This window comes from Suricata suricatta, chromosome 4, assembly GCF_006229205.1.
Source record: "Suricata suricatta isolate VVHF042 chromosome 4, meerkat_22Aug2017_6uvM2_HiC, whole genome shotgun sequence".
Lineage (NCBI taxonomy): Eukaryota > Metazoa > Chordata > Mammalia > Carnivora > Herpestidae > Suricata > Suricata suricatta.
Window position 1 is genome coordinate 112,949,033 of NC_043703.1, and position 18,693 is coordinate 112,967,725.

Genomic DNA, 18,693 nt, shown 5'->3' on the forward strand with positions numbered 1-18,693 from the left:
TATGTCCATTTTAAAGATGAGAAAAGTGAGGCTTAGGGAGATGAAACAGCTTGTCCACGGCTGCAGAACTGGGAGGGCCAGACCCGAAATACAAACTTGGGCAGTCTGAATTGTCACTTCGGGCTTAAATATCACACTATGACCTGCGGCCACAAGAAAACCTAACTTACTATTGATTCTTGTGGTGTTACGCATGCATGTGGTCTGTGCTCTTTTGTTTCGCCTGTAGCTTTAGGTTTAAGTTTCTGCAAATATTCTTCCAGCCCCATCTTATTGCTCCTCATTTGTCAAGCAGATGAGTGATTAGCCCACAGAACGCTGTGGGTATGCTGATTTACAAAGACAAGTACTGGGAGTCCCTCAAAATAGGGAAAGAGAAAGAGGCATTTGTCCAGGAAATCCACCTGCTTTTATCCTGAAATATAAATGCTTATCCGAAAGAACCTTCAAGGAAAACACTTAACTGATGATTGACATGGTTTCATGCAGAAAAACGTGCTAAACCCAGCAGCAGTCCCCTCGAGCTTTCTAAAGTCATTTCAAAATATTTTTAGAGGCTTTCGTAAATACTTTGCCAAAAGAGATGAAAAACAATACTTAGCAAGACAAAGTTTAACCCACAGAACTTGAGCAACAGTTGATAGAAGTTCAAGAGCACACTTTATTTGAATCTAACCCACCAGAAAACAATGTCTGAACATGAAGTCTTCAAGATGATGTTCTTAAATTGATGCTTCTGCTACAAAAGCTTTGTGTCAAGGAACTTGAAGTCTCTGGACTTGCCCAGTCTCTCAGCACTGTCCTTCAGAGACCTCTTCCAAATCAGTGTCTTCAAACGTACCTCACTGAGACCCAGTAGAAATACAGTTTGGCTCAGTATCTAAGTATGTGTGTGTTGAACATGCACTGAAACACTCACCCATACATACATTTAACTGATATAACTTTGTCACAAAATGATAGTTATCTTCGTCATGGCAAGTGACTCAGATATTTTCTTTCCTATTCTATTTTATTTCTTAAGAACTCTGGTCCTAATATACAAAATTGTTTCATGAGGGATCGAAAGGTTGCAACCTACCATTTAGAAATCCTATTTATTCTAAGAATGCGTGGGTGGCTTAGTCACTTAAGTGTCTGAGTTCGGCTCAGGTCATGATCTGACAGTTTGTGGGTTCAAGCCCTACATCAGGCTCTGCTGACAGTTCAGAGCCTGGAGCCTGCTTCAGATTCTGTCTGCCTCGCTCTCTGTCCTCCCCCTCTTGCCCTCTCTCAAAAATGAATAAACGTTAAAAAAAAATTTAGGAACCCTATTGTAAAGGATCTAAGTTCAAGTACTCCAGCCAGAAGTTCTGCACAAGGAATGTAACAGAAAGTCTATGAGCTCTGGAATTACAGAGCCATGGGGTCTAATCACACCTCCAATTTACAAGCTGCGTGCTTTAGGCAAGTTAGCTGTTAGCCTGACCTTCCATTTCCTGTCCATAATCCTTTGAGTGTTTGGGAGAAGACACACGTGAAAGCACCTAGCCCAGCACTTATTTAGTAGTACTGACAGCATACATTCATCCAGCTGGTATTTAATGAGCACCAGATGCTCTCCTAGGGCTGGGTGTACAGCAGCTAACAACCCAGTGACACCTCTGTTTTCATGGAGTTGACATTGTAGGAGGCAGAGACAGACAATAGGCAAATAAACAGAATATATCAGAGATTAATAAAGGCTATATTCATTTCCTAATGCTGCTGTAGCAAACTACCACTAACTTAGTGACTTAAAACAACACAAATTTATTATGTTACAGTTCTGGAGATCAGAAGCCCAAAATAGGTCTCACTGAGCTCAAATCAAGGCAAGTCCAGGGCTGCATCTCTTTTGAAGGCTTTAGGAGAGAATTCAAGTCCTTGTCTTTTACAGAGACTAGAAGCTGCCTACACTCTTTGGTTTATAGCCCCCTCCCCTCCCCAAAGCAAAAAACCGTGGGTTGAATCTTGCTCATGTGGAATCCCTCTGACTCTGTGTCTATCTGCACAACTTCTCTGACTCTGATCCCTCTGCCTCCCTCCATCAAGGACTCGCATATAGGGTCCACCTGCATAATCCAGAATAATCTCCCCATCTCAGGATCCTGCACTTAATCACATCTGCAAAATCATTTGCCATGGCAGGCAATGTATTAAGGGTTAATACTAAGAGCAAAGATCAATGAATGTCATTGTTTCATTTTAGTATTTGTGGCAGGGAAAAGGAGCCTCCATTCAGCTTGCCTAGGGGACAAGAATGGCCAGAGGCATTAGACTCCCTTCATTATACACTGTGAAAACTTCACACAGACTCACACTTCTCAGATTCAACCAATTACCTACAACTCCAAAGGGGTTGTGATTTTTGGGTATTCTAAGATTTTTGGTAATCTGTCCCTCAAGCCTGGGATTCCTGAGCAAGTCATAGGTGCTGAGTGAGCCCAGGAATCTGCATCCCAGGGGCCTTTAAGTGGTATTGCCCCACCAACATTTCTGTTTAGTGGTTTTCCTGAATTTGTCATCATTGTTTCATTTGTGAACTCTGGGCATGAAGTGGGAAGAAAAAACTTTAGTGAAAGTTGAAAAGGTTGACTTTGGTGTGAGGATATGCCCAGAAATGTGATAAGAGCAAAAGCTGAGAGCCTGAATGAACTTCTCTGTGTTTGCAAATTTGGGATGGCACTGAAGTCTCAGGTGTATCCTGCACGCACATCAGGGTCTTGTTCCATGTCTCTTCTTCTACAGTCCTGCAGTTCCCGTTTTGAATCTAGGGTCTAGAGAGTCACTTATCCTGTTACAACCACAGTGCCGCCATACATTGTTCACGTGACAGAAGAAAGCATGGAAAGTTCTACATGTCTGTGTTGGCCACTGCTCTGGTTTCATTTGTAATCTTGATGCATTTGGTGTTTTGTTTTGGTTTTTTCAGGGAAAACTGGATGCCTTGTGGGTCCTACTAAGGAAAGGATATGATCGTGTGTCTGTGATGCGTCCACAGCCAGGAGACACGGTAGGATTCTTTAATGGTATCATACACACATTGTTGCTCTCACTCTCTCTCACTTTGACTTTGGTGAGCTAGAATAACTCCAGGTATATCAATCCAGCTGTTATTTCCTGCTGTAATGAATCAGATACTAATTTCCAAAATTCTGGTTTCTTTACAAGACCTTGAGTGTTAACTTGCTTTTCTGAAAAGAATTTTGACAGAAATAGGTTGAGTTAAACTTCCTAGGAATTGAGCTTCTTATTTTATAGGTACAGGAAGTGAAAGAGGCAGGGCTGACCCTTCCCTAGGCTGTGCCAGGAGAGAGGCCTGTTGTCCCCCAGCAGTGGTGGCCAGTGGTGACCAACAAGATGCCAAAGCCACAAGATGGGGCAAGGGGATGGGGGCCACAGAAAATCCATCCTCTTCCAGCAGATGTCAGACCCAATTGGTCCAAAACCTCAGGAGGTCCTTCTACCCTGGTAAGGATTTGCCCCAAAACTGTCAGGGCCAAGCTTAGAGTGTCTCCAACTAAAGGGAGGCAGAAAGAGAAGAGTCAGCAGAGACTGCTAGGAACCATTTAGTCCATCTCCATTCTGTGAATGAGAAAATGAAGGACAAGAGAAGCTGAATAACTTGTTCTGTTCCCAAAGTAACAGTGCTTGAAACAAATACCGTTCTGCTGAAATCACACCGTTATTCTGTCTTCTCGTAAGAGCTTAGGATGAAATCCTCCCTCTACCAGCAAACTGCATCTTCCATCCACTTCTCTGGATGTCAGGCACGTTAACCCAAAAGCAAAATAAAGGTGTCTGATTTGAAACTCCTTTCAAATCAGGTAGAGAACTTCCTTCTTGGTAGGAAAACTCCAGGCAAGTTACCTAACCTCTCTGAACTCCATCTTTATAAAGTAGATAATGCTATGGCTGCTTGGAGAAGGTAATATTTGTAACGAAGCTGGTCCCAGTGTTGATCACCTAGGAATGCTCAATCAGTGGTGATTATGATGATTATTTACTTCATGCTCTTCTACTGCCTGTGAAGGGCTGATACAAAAATTCAAAGCATCTTGCAATGGACATGTATCAGGTAAGCCCATGGCTTCACTTACACTGCGCACTGCTCCACACGGCACAGCTCATAAAACACCAGCCTGTCAGGTAGGCCCTTCTTCTTTTGCACCTGATGACAACAGGTGGTTTGCGGCTGAGGGGGTTTGGTCTAAAGTTTCTTAGCTTGTGCAGTTAGCTTTCCTGCCCCCAGGTTGTGGCAGAAAGAAATCAGGTCATATAAATGTGGGGCTCACTTGGCCCTCATGGCACATAGAATTTGTATTTTGTCTGTGGAAGTCAACAAGAACGCACTGCAGTGGCAAATTTTAAAGTGTGAACTCTATGGTTACCAAAAATGAGCCCAGGCCATAAACTTTGTCCTCAGGGTGGTATTTAGCCCTATAAGTTATACATCTGATTTCTGTGGGAAATTAAGAAATTTTTTTAGCATGCATGAGAATCATCAAACAGATCAAGAAAAAAAAAGATACCCTAAACTCAGGTTCAGCCATACTGTTTTCCTGCGGAGGACTGTGACAGTCAAGTGTACAAGCACATGTTTTTCAGAGCACCTGAAAAACATCGCCACTAAAATTTGTTAACATTCCATTCTCCACTGACCAGATTGGCAGAAACAATTTCATAAGCTGAGTCAACCTCAGAAGGAGTAGGGGATGTTATCATGGATAAGATACAGGAACCAACACTATTTGGCCTGGAAACGCTAAATGGATAAACCCAAGAACAATGGAATGCAAACTGATGGAATATCCTCCAATGAGTCACACCTAAACCGAATATCTTACTAATTTTGACCAAAAATTTGTATTAACACTTGAAGATGTTCTCTAAACTTTTGAGAAACACAATACCACCTTGAATTTTCATTCTCTGATCACATAAAATTATAGACTTGAGGTACAGAAGGTCTATGAGTTAGGATACATGTGACTGTATGCTCAGCACTGTCACAAGTTATGATTGTCCAGGCTACTTTTAAATGGGCTTGCTTTATAGAAATCCTGATAATATGCTAAGACACGTGGGAGAAACAGATGCAGAGAACTGTCTCCTTATAGGTCACAATGATGGCCAGAGACATCCTGATATACATGGAGATATGTGACAAAGGTCAGAGATTAGGAAGGAACAGGCATGCAAAGCTGCCTTGTGGCAACTCCGGAAGGAGTCCCAGGTGAGAGAGGACGATGTCATAGCTGTGTCTGCATGCGTATCCTTTTTTGTTCTGCACAACTGTAGGAGACTCCTTACAGATCTCCATTACTTGCACGGCAATGACTGTAAGAATTCCTCAGCACTGATTTATGGGGCTGACCACATTTTCCATAAACTCAAAATGACTACATCCAGGCATGTGTTCATGAACAAGAGTCACAGGTTCTGAATTTTTCCTTTAAAACAAAAACAAAAACAAAAATCACCTAATTACATTCTCAGTTACAGTCTGAATGGTTTCAAACACATGTTGACCTCACAGAAACCTGGCAGTGCTCCCTTCTCCGTTCCTGTGTGCCCCATCCTCCCCACAGTTAACCCACCCCAGCCCTACAGATGCAGACAGGGGCCCACCAACGGAGCCTTTGAGGCTGCCTGCCGAAAGGGCTGAGCGTCTCCAGCCTCTACCACAGAGTCGAGGGCTGGGGTGGGGATGGGGCGTTGGGCAGCCCCCCCCACCACCAGCCTAGAGCCACACCCTTCCCTGGGACTGGCGCCTACCTCCTCAGCGGTCCAAGCCTCAAGTCAGGGAAAACATGAATGGGGCCACAGCAGGAGACACCACCCTGTCCTCCTTGATCTTCCTGGGGTGGGCTCCTTAGAACCCATCAGGAAAATCCTGAGCCAACATCCACCATCAAATACCAGAAGAAACCATTTAAATAGCAAGCCAGCAACACATCTGATTCTAAAAATGTAAAGAGTGTGCTAAGCATTGCTGAACCCATCCCCCTGCTTCCAATATAGAGCTACACTATGCTCTTTCTAAAACACACATGTAGCATGGCATTCCAAGGCTTCAGACTTGCAAACACCAGGAAAACCCCCCAGAATAGCTTGATTTAGAAAGGCTCTCCTAATTTTAAACAGAGATGTAAGGGAGCGTCAGAATTCGGGGTTTGTGGAATCCAGTGGTTTTCAACCTGGCCGCACACTGTGATAACCTGAAGAGCATTCAAACACTGATCCTGGGATCCCACCCCACAGGTTCTATTTCATTTGTCTGGGATGAGGTCTGGACATTTGGGATTTTAGAGGCTCTCCAGGTGGTTCTGATGGCAACCAGGTTTGTGAATCAGTGATCTAGTCCAATTCCCTATTTTTCATCCAAGACTGCATCTTCTCTTTTCTTCTCCATCAGTTTGAAGGCAAAGGTCCACACTGCTCCAGAGACCCTATGACTGTGTCTCACAGGCATGAGGGAAATGGATGGGCTTCCACCAGTTCCTTTCCTTCCAGGAGAGTGGTTAACACAGATTCAGGTTGCTATCTTATTGTTACTGCTTAGGGGAACAGGATGGAGAAAAGGAAATTATAACTCTGTCTCACCTGTGGGGGGTTTTTTGTTGTTGTTTTTGTTTTTTTGTTTTTTGGGTTTTTTTTTTTTTACTGGATGGGAGTCATTCAATATATTGACTAGTCTAAACCCTCCCCAGTTGTTTTTACCTCAGCTTGAGCCATCCCCTTTCACGTGCTCTGGGAGGGACCGGCTGGACTTGGATGTCCTCTTTGTTTTCAGCTCCGGTTTCTCCCAGATCTGACATTAGGAGGCCGGTACATTCCATGACTATCAGCAAGAACAAAAAACTAAGGCACATTCTGAGCTTGTTTTGCAAGGCTGGGCCTCCTTGCAATCAGAAGAGACCCAGGAAAAGCACACACATAAATGTACATAAACAACGTTTGAAACTTATTTGAAGCTCAGCCCCAGAGGTTGTGAAATCCTCTCCTGGAGCTCCAGCCTCAGGCTGCCATCTGTGCGGCTGCTTCCTGGAAGGGAGCTAGGCTGGTCACGTGGGCACCGTGTCTCCCTGCTGTCGCTGAGGCCAGGGTGAACCCGGCAGGTTAACCTCTGAGGGCAGAGAGCATGCTCAGCCCAGTCCTTCGAAAGCAGATGAGCCTCCCATAACATAGGCAACTCTGAGAAAAGTGTCTGCATTCTGATTCTCTCTCTCTCTCTTTTCTCCATTTTCCACATTCTCTGCATTACCTCTTTCTTCTTCCCTTTTTAACTTGGCTGCCTTTCCTCAAACATTCTTTGATCAAACATCTATTGTGCTCCCACTAGGAACCCATCACAGGGCCGGTACTAGGGATACCAATTAGAATAGGACTGAATTCTGGCTTCCTGGAGTTGAATGTAGGACTTGGAAGAGAAGAAAGGGTCAAGCATTGAACTGACTGCAGATGTTTATAGAAGCACAAGCCCACTCACAGCAACTTTGGGGATGATGGTGATCTCTGTTTACAGAGCAGAAACTGGGGCTTAGGGCAGGTTATTTACTTTCCAGAGGGCACACTGCTGGTAAGGGGCAGATGAGGGGCTTGAATTTGGGACTGTCAGAGACTAGGGATTCCTCAAGTCCTTTATGCATTTGACAGATACTTGTTGAGCACTTCCTATGAGACGAGCATTGTGTTTGTGTGGCTGCTGACTTGCCCTTGCCCTTGAAGATCAGGGACAAACGGTCAAGTCCCCAAACATCACCCATGTGAAAGGCTGTGATGGAGATGAGCACATGAGGTGTGAGGGAAACACCCAGGAAAGGCATTTCACCAGACAGGAGTCAAAACCAACCTCTGGAAGTGACATTTAAGCTGAGAGTGGGAGAGTTAAAAAGGGAGCGTTATCCTAGTGAGAAGGAAGCTTGAACAAGGACCCCAAGGTGGACCTGTGGCGCCTTCTGGGAGACAGCAAGAGCAGGGTCCTCCCATTGGAGGGCAGAGTGTAAGGCAGTGACAGCAGGCCACGTGGGGCCCTGGTCATGGGAGCCCACTCTGAGGACAGTGGATATTACACAAGTGTTTTGAGCAGAGAAGTGATCAGATTTGTGTTTTAGAAAAGTTCCACTGGCTGCGGTGTGGGGATGGTGGCAGTGAGGGACGGTGAACAGAGGCAGGGGCAGGCAAGAAGGAGAGTCTGGATTCCAGAGGGGCTGAGGAAACAGAAGAACTGGATTTGGTGACTGGCTAGCTATGGAGGATGAGAGGGAAGGAAGTATCAGGAAGGACCCCCAGAGTGTGGTCTGAGCCAGCAGTGATGCCTCTAGAATGAGGGCAGGAAGATGAGAGCGTTGGGGGAGAAGATGAGGACTTGGCCTCATAACCTAGCAAGTCTGAGGCACTGTGGGAGCCTCTCTAAGCAGAGATGGCCAGGCCCGGGGCCAGGAGGTGCTCATTCTCAGGATCATGCACGTGCAGGTCTGGCACCTGTTGGGACCTGAGTGAGTGCCTCCTTCAAGTCTGTGGCCTAGACACCCCATCAGCCTCACGCTGGTCCCCGCCTGTGTCGGAGGCAGTTCTGTTCAGTGAATTTGGAGCTGGAGGCAAAGATCTGGGAGTCGTCAGCATGGCAGTTGTGACCAGTGTGATTGATGGGGAACTGGGGAGCATGTGTAGACAGAGAAGAGAAATCGGTTAAGCAGTGAACCCCCCGGGGTCATGTCCTTTAAGTCAGGGTAAGGAAAGAAAAAGGGAACAAGAAAGAAACTAAGAAAGACCAGCCAGAGAAAGAAAAGGTACAACAGGAGAGTCTGGGATCATGGAAACTGAGAGAAGAAAATACGTCACTGAGGAGGTCAGTGTCAAGTGCTGTAAAATTTAGACACAAGCTGGCACTGGTTCTTTAATGACACAGGGTTATGGTGTAATATGACAAGCCCCGAGAGGAAAAGGTTGAAGAGAAGAGCTCATTGATGGAGTGCGGGAGCCCTTAGAAGCTGGGCTTAGAGGACCTGGAGCCCCTGAAGTGCCATTCTTCCATGTGAGCTGAGGGTGGAGCCCAGGTGGACTCTCAGGTGTGGGTGAGAGGGCAGGAAGCCATTGGGTGACTTCTGTCTCTCCCACGATGATGCTAGCGGAGAGGGGCGAGTGAGGCCAGAGCTCCCGAGAAGGCTGGATGAGGCAGAAGCAGCCACACCTTTGGAATCCCATCCCTCCTGCGGGTCAGCGCTCTCTCTAGTTGCAGGGTGGATGTCTCCACCACGTTCAAGAAACATGAGTAATTGTGGGTGCAGTGTTACAAGCAGTTCACTTCAACACTCCACCCCCAAGAGAACCCCCTTTCTGGTCTCTTGAATATATTGCTGTAGGTTTTATTTCTCAGACGCAGATGGAAATAATGACCTAATTTACCCACAATACTTAGAGAGCAGTGCTAACTGCTTTGGGGCTTTTTGTTTTGTTTTCTTACTGGAGGTCTCCCACTGCTGTAAGTCAAAACCGTAATATCTAACAACTGCCAACAAACTATTTTTGTACCAGTTTATAATCAGCTGCATTATAAATTACTAAAGAATGGGACCCTTGTCATATGTAAATACTGTGACATAGCACGTGTCCCATAGAAGAGGCATCAATAACTATTCTTGATCAGGATTAACTTAAAGCCGTGATTCTGGAACTACTCCATTGCTCTATCATGTACCAGCTGGTGACCTTTTCAAGTCACTGTACTTTTTAAGATCACTTCCATTTTGCCAAGGAATTGTTTGCAGGGCACACGGGTGCCTAGTTATGCAGGCTGCGCCCGTGATGGAGAACCAGGCTGTGCAGGGCTGGACAGACAAGCCCCCTGGTAAGGGCGTGCACTCCGCCTCACACGGGAAGGCCTTTCCCTGATTCACACAGAGGCACCGTGTGGGCTAGCGGCGACCCCACCATCAAAAACAGAAAGCAGTTAATTTCCTCCCAACCATTGCTTTAGATAAACACTGGAAAACATTGCTCAGTCCAGTGGGTTCTCCCAATATGATCATCCCCTGTAACATTTTTTTCACTATTTCTTGTACTCACCCAAAAAGTGTTTGCTTCGTTAATAGAGTCTTTGCCCTATCTTCTTTTCTCCTTATTTAGTTGTGACCATACTGCATATAATTTAGTATCTAATTCTTTCATTTAATTTAATGCTTATGTTATAAGCATAAGGGGGAAGTAATTTTTTAAATCACTGTTTCCTAGGCAATTCAAATAATTGAACACTTTTATGCATGCTGATAAGACAGACATTCCTCCCTGAATATTGGCAATTTTAAAGCAGATGCATGTCTGTGTTGAGAAATAATCATTCCCATTTGAACTGCTTGTGGGTGAAACCACAGAGCCAACTGGCCTATGTGCCGGCATGCTGAATTTCTAACACACACCCAAAAAGCTGGTGAAAATTGATAATGTGAGCATCCAGAATTAAAAGGTTGGTTGGCATTCTATAAGAAGTTCACCTAGATCCTGCAGTTCTTCTCTTTTTTTTTTTTTTAAGAGTTTAGTTTTAAGTAATCTCTACTGACTGAGCCAGTGAGGCACCCCAGTCCTGCCGTTCCTATCAGTCATTTCCCTTTCACAGAGAAACCTTTTGCATTTGAAACTCCTAACTCCAGTTTTCCTCTGAATCTGCCTCATTGTGTCTCTGATAAACTCCTCCATTCTGACAACACTGATTGTTGAAAATAAAATGGAAGCGCCTGGGGGGCTCAGTCTGTAGAGTGTCCAGCTCTTGGTTTCAGCTCAGGTCATGATCCCACTGTTCGTGAGTTCCAGCTCCAAGTTGGGCTCTGTGCTGACGGTGCAGAGCCTGCTTGGAATTCTCTCTCTCCCTCTCTCGCACTCATGCTTGCTCTCCCACTCTCTCTCGCTCTCTCTCTCTCTAAAAAATAAAATAAAATAAAAACTTAAAAGAAAAGAAAATGAACAGAGCAAATCCAAGAGCTGAAAATGTTTACTCAGTTCGCAAAGTATGATCATTATCAGCAAACGGCTGCTGAGGTGCCATGAAGGGCACTGTGGAAAAGGCGGACAAGCCTGAGACGTGGTCCTGACATGAAAGACCGGTTTGGGAGATGGAACAGATGGCAGTCAAGGTCACTCCCTGGGCAGACCAAGAGAGAGCTGAAGTAATTGAGAGCAAGAGAAAGGGCGATCACTGGAAGCCTAAGGGGACAGGAGGCCTCCACAGGGACTGGTAGGACTTGCCCTGGATGATGGAGGCAAGTTGGGACTTAGTCAAGCAGACAGAATGTGGAAGGGCTGAGGTCACAGGTCTCCAGAACCAGGATACAGGCTGTAAGTGCCTGTGGCCAACAGTGAGGACACATCTCAGGCTGGAGTGGAGAGAGTACATGGTCCCCCTCAGGCTGTAGGCTGCACATGAATGAGATTTCACCACCTTGATGGGCAGGCTAAAAAGTGTGGACCTAATTCTGTAACCATTGTGAGCTAATCTTCATCTGGGATAAATATTACAGTGCCAGAGTAGATTGTATTTTAAGACATTTTATCCAATACAAGTTTAACTAGAGATTAATAGCGTTTTTAATTTAAATATAAAATTTGGCCACAGAAGTCTTGTCTTATAGAACAGCCAGATGAAAATTGTTCTACCAAAGCTCAGGAACAGTGGGTCTAATATGTTAGGAACTAGTTAATAGGCTGTTGCAATGAGCCAACCAAGGATCATGAGGCTTGAATTTAAATGGTGACAGGGAATGAAAAGACATAGATAGCACTGTTTGAAACCAGCTGCAGCATTGCATGGAGAAAGAGATAAAAAATTTGAGCATGGGCAGGGGGTGCCTGGGTGGCTCAGTCAGTAGAACGTCCAACTTTGGCTCAGGTCATGATCTCACAGTTCATGAGTTTGAGCCCCACATTGGGCTCTGTGCTAACAGCTTAGAGCCTGGAGCCTGCTTCAGATCTGTGTCTCCCTCTCTCTCTGCCCCACCCCTGCTCACGTTCTGTTTCTCTCTCTGTCTCTCAAAAATAAATAAACATTAAAAAAATTTTTTTTAATTTTAGCATCAGGAGGCACAAGTTAAATCCTTGTAGCCTTAGTCAAGTGACTCAGCCTCACCAAGCTTCTATTTCCTCCTGCATAAACATGATCTAATAATCCCTACCACTTTAGGTGTTGTTAGGATTAAATAAAAAGTCAAATGTAAAGAATTCAAGTAGATGGGAGTTCGTTTTCTTCCCTTCCTTCTCCCTGAAAATTGCAATTAATTTCAGAGAAGTTTGTTATATCTCAACATGAAGAAAAACTTTTCTAAATTAGTCTCTTATGTTTACATCAGCATTGACAAAGAGAATCAAGGTTATCTATAAATTGAAGTCTTTATGTGAAGGTCAGTTTTCTTGCACAACAGAGAATCATTTTATTTTTTAAAATTTTTTCTCATTTTAGAGAGAGAGCATGAGTGGGGGAGAGGCAGTGGGAGAGAGAGAGAGAGAGAGAGAGAGAGAGAGAATCTTAAGTAGGCTCCATGCTGAGCATCAAGCCCAACATGGGGTTCAGTCCCACAACCCTGGGATCATGACCTGAACCAAAGTCAAGAGTCCACTGAACCACCCACACATCCCAGCAGACAATCATTTCGTATTCGTTTTTTACATTGAGGACCCTCAAACTTTCTACCTGCGTTTGACACCAGCCTATAAGTGCCCAACACATCTGGAAAGAAAGTCCAATTTTCTGGCCACTGACTCCTGACCTTTTTCAACTTTTGTAAGAGTTGGGGTGCCTGGGTGTCTCAGTCAATTAAGTGTCCCAACTTCGACTCAGGTCATGATCTCACTGTTTGTGAGTTCAAGCCCCGCATTGGGTTCTGTGCTGACAGATCAGAGCCTGGAGCCTGCTTTGGATCCTGTATCTCCCTCTCTCTCTGCCCCTCCCCAATTTGTATTCTGTCTCTCTCTCTCTCTCTCTCTCAAAAATAAATAAACATTTAAAAAAACACTTTTGTAAGAGTAGATCATTTAAGAAACAGAAAAGAAAAGCAAATTATAGGAAATGTTCCTAGAGGGTGTGATTTATTTTGGCAGAGCACCTTCCCTGGATATTTGAATTCTCAGTAGTATTTATCCAGTTCTCACCCTTGGAAATCTTTCCTTCACTGTCTCATTGGAGAGGAACATGAGTACTTAGAATTCTTGGCTTACTTCCCTGAATTTAAAAAAGAAAAAGTTCAAGACACCCTATGTCCACAGCGAAAACCAAACTGGGCCCAAAACCTGCAAAGTTAACTTTTTTCAGAGAAGTCAAACCCAAAGTTGATGCTGCAAAATATACCATCAAATATGTATCTTGGGGGTTGTTTTTTTTTTTTTTTTGCACAAAGTTCCTTCCCTACAGTAGGAGGTCTTTCTAAATAAACAGATGGAAAGGCAGCTGATGTGGTTGAGGACTCTCCCGCCTCCCTCTGCTCCCTCTGCCTCTCTCTTCCAGCCCTACACAACTTAACCTCCCTTTCTACACACACACACACATCATCATCATCATCATTTTATAGCTTCTCTTAGGATTTTCATGTTTGAATTGCCTCATCTCCCAAACAGCCACAGCAACAGAAGCTCACGTCTTGGTATCAAGTTGCAAACAGCAAACAGAGGAGAAGTAAATACTAGAAGCTGAACAAGACAGGCCTGAGTGATAAAGACACCCCTGTTCAAATTCTCTGCCCTCATTGTTTCCCTCCAAACAGAATCAGGATTGAGGGAGGCAGGGCTTGGTTCTAGAGGCAGAGTGGCACCCAAGACATAACATTTCAGGAAGTTTGCCACTTCCCCCAAACACGATGTTTATGTCTGGCCACTCGGCTGCCACGAGCCTGTCACTGCAGCTGAGGGCATTAGGAAAGATCATCTCTAGAGAGAGTTTGTGGCTCTGCAATAGGTTTCAATTGAGAATCATCCTAACCCCAGCTGATGAGGAGTTCTGTTCTGGCTAGAAGTGTGGCTTGAGTCATAGATGACAAAAGCTGACCCAAGAGAAAGCCTTCCAGAACTCACAGAATGGAGAGGAGCCAGCCTCCTGGGAACAGCCAGCACTCACAAGTCCATTTGCTAGTCTCTCCCTCCACCACCTCACCTCATCTCCTTTTTGCATGCTGGGAAGATGAGGATAATAAGGTCCCTGTTCTGTTCAAGGTCACAAAGAGAGTTAGTGGAAGTGGCAAGATGAGACCCCACCAGCCCCATGCTGCCTGGCCTTCCTGTGTTCTCACCCCCAGGCGGGGGGAGGAGGGCCAGGATCGTCCGTGGGCTTGATCTCTTGAAGAGAAGGTAGGACAAGATCCAATTTTGGAAAGCAAAGCGAATCCATGCCACCCAATCACCTCCTTTTCTATCCTCCTCCCTCTCCCACCTTCCAACACCTTTCCATTTGCATCCTGCCCAAGATGACATCACTACCGGTGTCCTCCCACACTGACCTGCTTTCCTGCACCGTGCGCTGTGCTCCCAAATTACCTCATGTTCTTTCCGCTTCCTACTTCCACCTCTCCCTGTCTCCCTTTAACCATCAACACCATGTCTAGGATAGAGTGCACCTTCTCATTCAACAATTAGGTCTTAGGGCACCTGCTTGGCTCAGTTCGTTAAGCATCCAACTTCGGCTCAGGTCATGATCTCACGATTCATGAGTTCGAGCCCCGCGTTGGGCTCTGTGCTGACCGCTAGCTCAGAGCCTGGAGCCTGCTTCAGATTCTGCATCTCCCTTTCTCTCTGACACTCCCCTGCTCACACTGTCTCTCTCTGTCTCTCAAAAATAAATTAAAAAAAAACATTAAAAAAAACAATTAAGTCTTGAACTCCTACTCTCTAGCAGGCACCAAGCTCCATAGCAGGGATTTCACATGAATTAGGTGGAGCCTGACTACTAAAAAGTAGTCAGAAAGAACTAAATTATACTCAATGTGATAAGTGGTGTGGAAGGGAGAGTTGGAGATTCCACGGGAGCATAGAGCAGGGAGAGGTAACCCAGACTAGGGGAGCAGGGAAGACTTATAAAAGCAGAGACCATTTGGCTATGACCTGAAGAATGAGCTTTCCCAGTGAAGTAAGTGAAAGGACCTGTTGGTTGGGAGGAACAGCATGTGTGAAGCCACAGGTAGGAGAGGAACAGAAAGAGGAGGCCCAGGATTACCTTGGAGAGAAGAAGGGGAAAGCAGGTCCACCCACCTCCTGGCTCTGGCTTCTTCACCTTGTCTGCTCACATGTTTCGGGTGCTCAGCACTCAGCTGCCACCCCACTTCCTCAAAGACTCGCCCCTCATCCCCATCTGGCCCCTCCTTGCTCTGTCTCCACAGCTACTGCTGCAAAGTTCAGTGCCATTTTAGAGTCAATGCTGACTTTCTTTCCTGGACAAGCTGTGATTGGACCATAGCTTTTCCCCCCACTTTCTCTCATAGCACTGAGGATGTCTCACTTTGCCTTCTTGTCCCAGGGATGGTGACTCTCTGCAACCCCCAGGTGGTCACAGCTCTTTGTCAACTTTTATGATGTCCCCGTTGTAGGCAACTGCATTTGTCTTTTCATAGTGGGCAAAGATGTTTCCATAAACCAAACATTCTGCCTTTTAATGAAAAGCAAAGGTTCACACTGTCTTCTAGGGGCGTCTTCCAGTAAAATGAAGTTTAATTAGAGTTACTAAAACATTAAGCTTTCATTACAATTGCTATTCATATTTTTTGTCACTGTCATTTATTTATAACATTGACTTCTTAAAACGTTTAGTAGAAAAACAACTCTCTGACTTTACTAGTCTCACTTTACAGATTCGTTCTTATGATATTTGCTTAACATTTTAGTGTTTTTCCATTTTTTCTTTTTGGCTAATACCACTGAGAGCAAAGTCATGTTCAGAGTCCACGATTCTAGCAGAGTTCGTCCGGGCAACCTTACTCCTCTAGCGTGCAGCACCTCTGTGCCTTCTTGTGTTTCCTCCCAACATCTGGGTTGGGATGCCTCATTGAATAGCATGGCCTTAGAGGCTGGCACCTAAGCACTGGAATACCCACTTTTCAAGGACTCTGACTTGAATAGAAACTCTAAATGGGAGTGAATCTTGAGTAAGCTTTTCCATATTCTCTACTGCTCACTAAAGGTAATTTGTAATGGCAAACTCTTAAATGTCACAGAGTCTGGAAAATTGGACATCATAACAGACATCCATTTGCCTTGGTGGTACAGGTAATAAAAGTGAGACCACTGAAAATTCCACTGTGGGATCATCCGTGTTACTACACAAGATAGTGTACCCCTTTTTTTTTCTTTCTAGCAAGGAAAGCAGTTCTGACTAAGAATGGTGGAGTTTCTTAGACATGGAAGTAGAAAGAAATAGTATACTCTACTACAGAGTTGTCAGAAAGGACTAAGTTATATTCTACGTGATAAGCGGTATGGAAGGGGAAATTTGGGGATTCCATGGGAGCATAGAGCAGGGAGAGGTAATCCAAACTAGGGGATCAGAGAAGACTTACAAAAGCAGAGGCCATTTGACTGTGACCTAAAGAATAAGCTTTCCCAGTGAAGAAAGGGAAAGGACCTCTGGTTGGGAGGAACAGCATGTGTGAAGCCCCAGACAGGAGAGGAACAAAAAGCTTACCAGAATCTACAAAGCCACTGCCTCAATGCCCACCCCACCCCCGTGTCTACAGACCAAGGGGTGCTGTGTGGTTCTCCAGAGATGGCCAAGGCACCTGCAGAACTGAGGGCACCTTCTTTGCTTGTAAATAGTAAGCCTCCCGCTAAATGAAGACTAATTCCATGGGAACTCCCCAGAGCCTGTGGTCCCCACTGCAGCCCATCAGCAGCACTACCTTGTTCTACACTAGATCCTCTGTTGGTGGCCTAACATTGCAGATATGTTTGCAAACGGATCAGAGCAGAATCTCTCGACAAAACTGGACCTTCCAGGTAATTAGCATCAAGCAAACAACCCACATGGCTGCAGTCCACACCAGGCCACTCAAGCAATGTGGATAGAGGCTTCTGAAAGGCTTAACCTGCCCACGTGAAAATTCTAGTCTCATCCAGCAGTACAGCTGTGCTTTCAGCTTGCTATAGACTCTAAGGCTGGGATGAATCGTCTCCCTTTCAGAAGATCATCCATGGCCAGGCTTTGTTGCCTATCCTTTATAAAACTCACACAATCCATATCTAAACAGTCCAACATGATTAATAATAGACTTCTGTGTCAAAGGAGAACAATAACCCTTGGATAATTTTATTCTGTAACAATGTTCCTGCTCTCTCCAGCCCATTCCATTGATGACATGTTTAGTTCTAATCCATTTCCAAGTTGACTTTTTTTTTAATGGCTTTGCAAACCATGGAACAAACTGTCCCTCCCTGAAGAAACACAGCTTCTCATAAATCTTCATCAGACACACTAGATTTAGAGGAGAGACACACAATTTGATTTTAAATGAGTAATCTTCCCAACTGTCACTTCCAGAAGATAGATAGATACACAGATGATAGAAAGATAGATGCAGTTTCAAATATAGTTTTACATGCCTTTAAAAGTCCTTGGAGATCAGAAGATAAAAGAGTACAAAATATCTTTTCAGTAGTTTTTATATTGATTACATGTTGAAATGATAGCCTTCTAGACATAGTGGGTTAATTAAATAGGCTATATAATTAAAATTAACTTCACCTGTTTCTTTTCACTTTTCACAAATGGGGCTATGAGAACACTGAAAATTACCCATGTGGGGCACACTCTGTTTCTGGTGGACAGCACTGGTCTAGAGGCCTGGTCTGGAAAACACTTATAAAGAGGGGGTGACATGACTTCAGCGAGGCCTTGAGTTCAACCACTTGTATTTTGTGGACACAGTGAAATTTTCAGAAATTATGAGCATCTGCCTGCCTTTTCTGGTTTTCTACTAGGTCAGCTGTGACTTTGCCTTTCTGGGCCAGTTCCTGTCCCAAACTTCACGTTCTTAGCCAGAAGTCTTGCATGCTCCAAACCAGCATGTTAGGGTTTTGTTTGATGCAAACAAGCATTTAAGGAGGCCTCGCTACTGCCTCTTTTCTCCACTATCATCACAGGGAAGAAAAGGTCTGCAGCATTTAAAACTCTGTTCTAAGTATGTGTATGTTTATGGGATTATCTTCTCTAGCTTTGAGAAATTCCTAGAAAGCAAATATTATCCCCATTTTACCAAAAAGGAAACTGACTCAACTTGAGCAATGATAACTAGGACTTCCCATAATTTGCAGTATGCTTTAATGTACTTTCTCCAATAACCCTTTGATGTAGGTGTTCTCATTCCCATTTTACAGATGAGGAAATTCTCTTTACAGAGGACTCAAGAGCTGAGGCTCTACAACTGATAAATGAGAAAACTAGCATTTATTCATTCCACATGGGTTTATTTGTCATTCTAAGCCCTGGTGAACCAGGTGGGGGAGGGGTTCCATGGTCCTTTCATGGCATTTACACTCTGAGATTCTCAGCATCCCAGTGCTCTATTGAGAACTAAATTACAGGCGCTTCTGGGTGGCTCAGTCAGTTAAGCATCTGAGTTCAGCTCAGGTCATGATCTCACAGCTTGTGAGTTTGAGCCCCACATCGGGGTCTGTGCTGACAGCTCAGAGCCTGGAGCCTGCTTCGGA

General features: G+C 44.7%; 1 protein-coding gene across 1 annotated transcript in view; it reads left to right on the forward strand.

The window, feature by feature from the left end:
• The window catches only part of ANTXR1 (ANTXR cell adhesion molecule 1), a 214,576-nt gene that overhangs the window by 160,482 nt on the left and 35,401 nt on the right, over positions 1 to 18,693 (forward strand). The window contains exon 17 of the mRNA XM_029937510.1: positions 2,954 to 3,034. Within this exon, the coding sequence (XP_029793370.1) occupies positions 2,954 to 3,034 (81 nt within the window). The remainder of the gene's footprint in view (positions 1 to 2,953; positions 3,035 to 18,693) is intronic.